Below are 712 nucleotides of genomic sequence, written 5' to 3'. Positions count from 1 at the left end.
ATATATATATATATATACATGTTTTTTTTAAATAATTACTTAGATAATTACTTAGAATCTCTAATATTTCATTTTATTTATATATGTATATATACACATTTGTTTCTAAAGATGAAGTTTCTATTCTACAGATGTATTTTCAATGTCTGTATTCTGCACACTATACACACATATCTGCTTTTTAGTAATGGGATGTATTTCATAGTTTGCAACTATGCCCATTTGATGTTGAAGAAAATTTATTGTTTTTGCTGCTAAAGTTTTGTTATTTGCATGTACTTCTGGATGTTGCATGAAATCACTTAGCTGGAAAAATAATAGAAGTTTATAAATTGAAACAGTTATGCAACACTTAGGGATATAGATGCTGCACATTAGTATTATAACACAGTTCAATTTTATCAAACATATATATTTGCAGATTTTGTTAAGACCATGTATGAATTTAAAACAAATATAATTATTGATTTTTGGCAATGTAAGAAAAAAATCTTATAATATAACATTTACCTTCATCCATTTGCTTTCTGAAATCTCCTGTTTACAACTATTAATTTCAAAATTTTGAGGTGTTAAGTACGCGATCATATATATATCCGAGCATCCAAAAGAATAATCATGCCCATGTCTGAAAGATATTAAACATCTGAAATCTGCCTGAATTCCTGTTTCTTCTAAAACTTCTCTCTTGGCTGCTGTTTCAATATCTTCT

At 26.8% G+C, this 712-nt stretch overlaps 1 protein-coding gene across 1 annotated transcript in view; it reads right to left on the bottom strand.

The window, feature by feature from the left end:
* Positions 1-120: 120 nt before the first annotated feature.
* Positions 121-712, bottom strand: part of LOC108684626 — a 22,985-nt gene continuing 22,393 nt past the window's right edge. Inside the window, exons 10-11 of the mRNA XM_018189047.1 lie at positions 511-712; positions 121-306 (exon numbers count right to left, since the gene is read on the bottom strand). Of these exons, the coding sequence (XP_018044536.1) occupies positions 121-306; positions 511-712 (388 nt within the window). The remainder of the gene's footprint in view (positions 307-510) is intronic.

This window comes from Atta colombica, unplaced genomic scaffold (genome assembly GCF_001594045.1).
Source record: "Atta colombica isolate Treedump-2 unplaced genomic scaffold, Acol1.0 scaffold137, whole genome shotgun sequence".
NCBI classification, from domain to species: domain Eukaryota; kingdom Metazoa; phylum Arthropoda; class Insecta; order Hymenoptera; family Formicidae; genus Atta; species Atta colombica.
The sequence above is the reverse complement of the archived record's forward strand: the minus strand, read 5'-3'. Positions and strand labels throughout refer to the sequence as shown.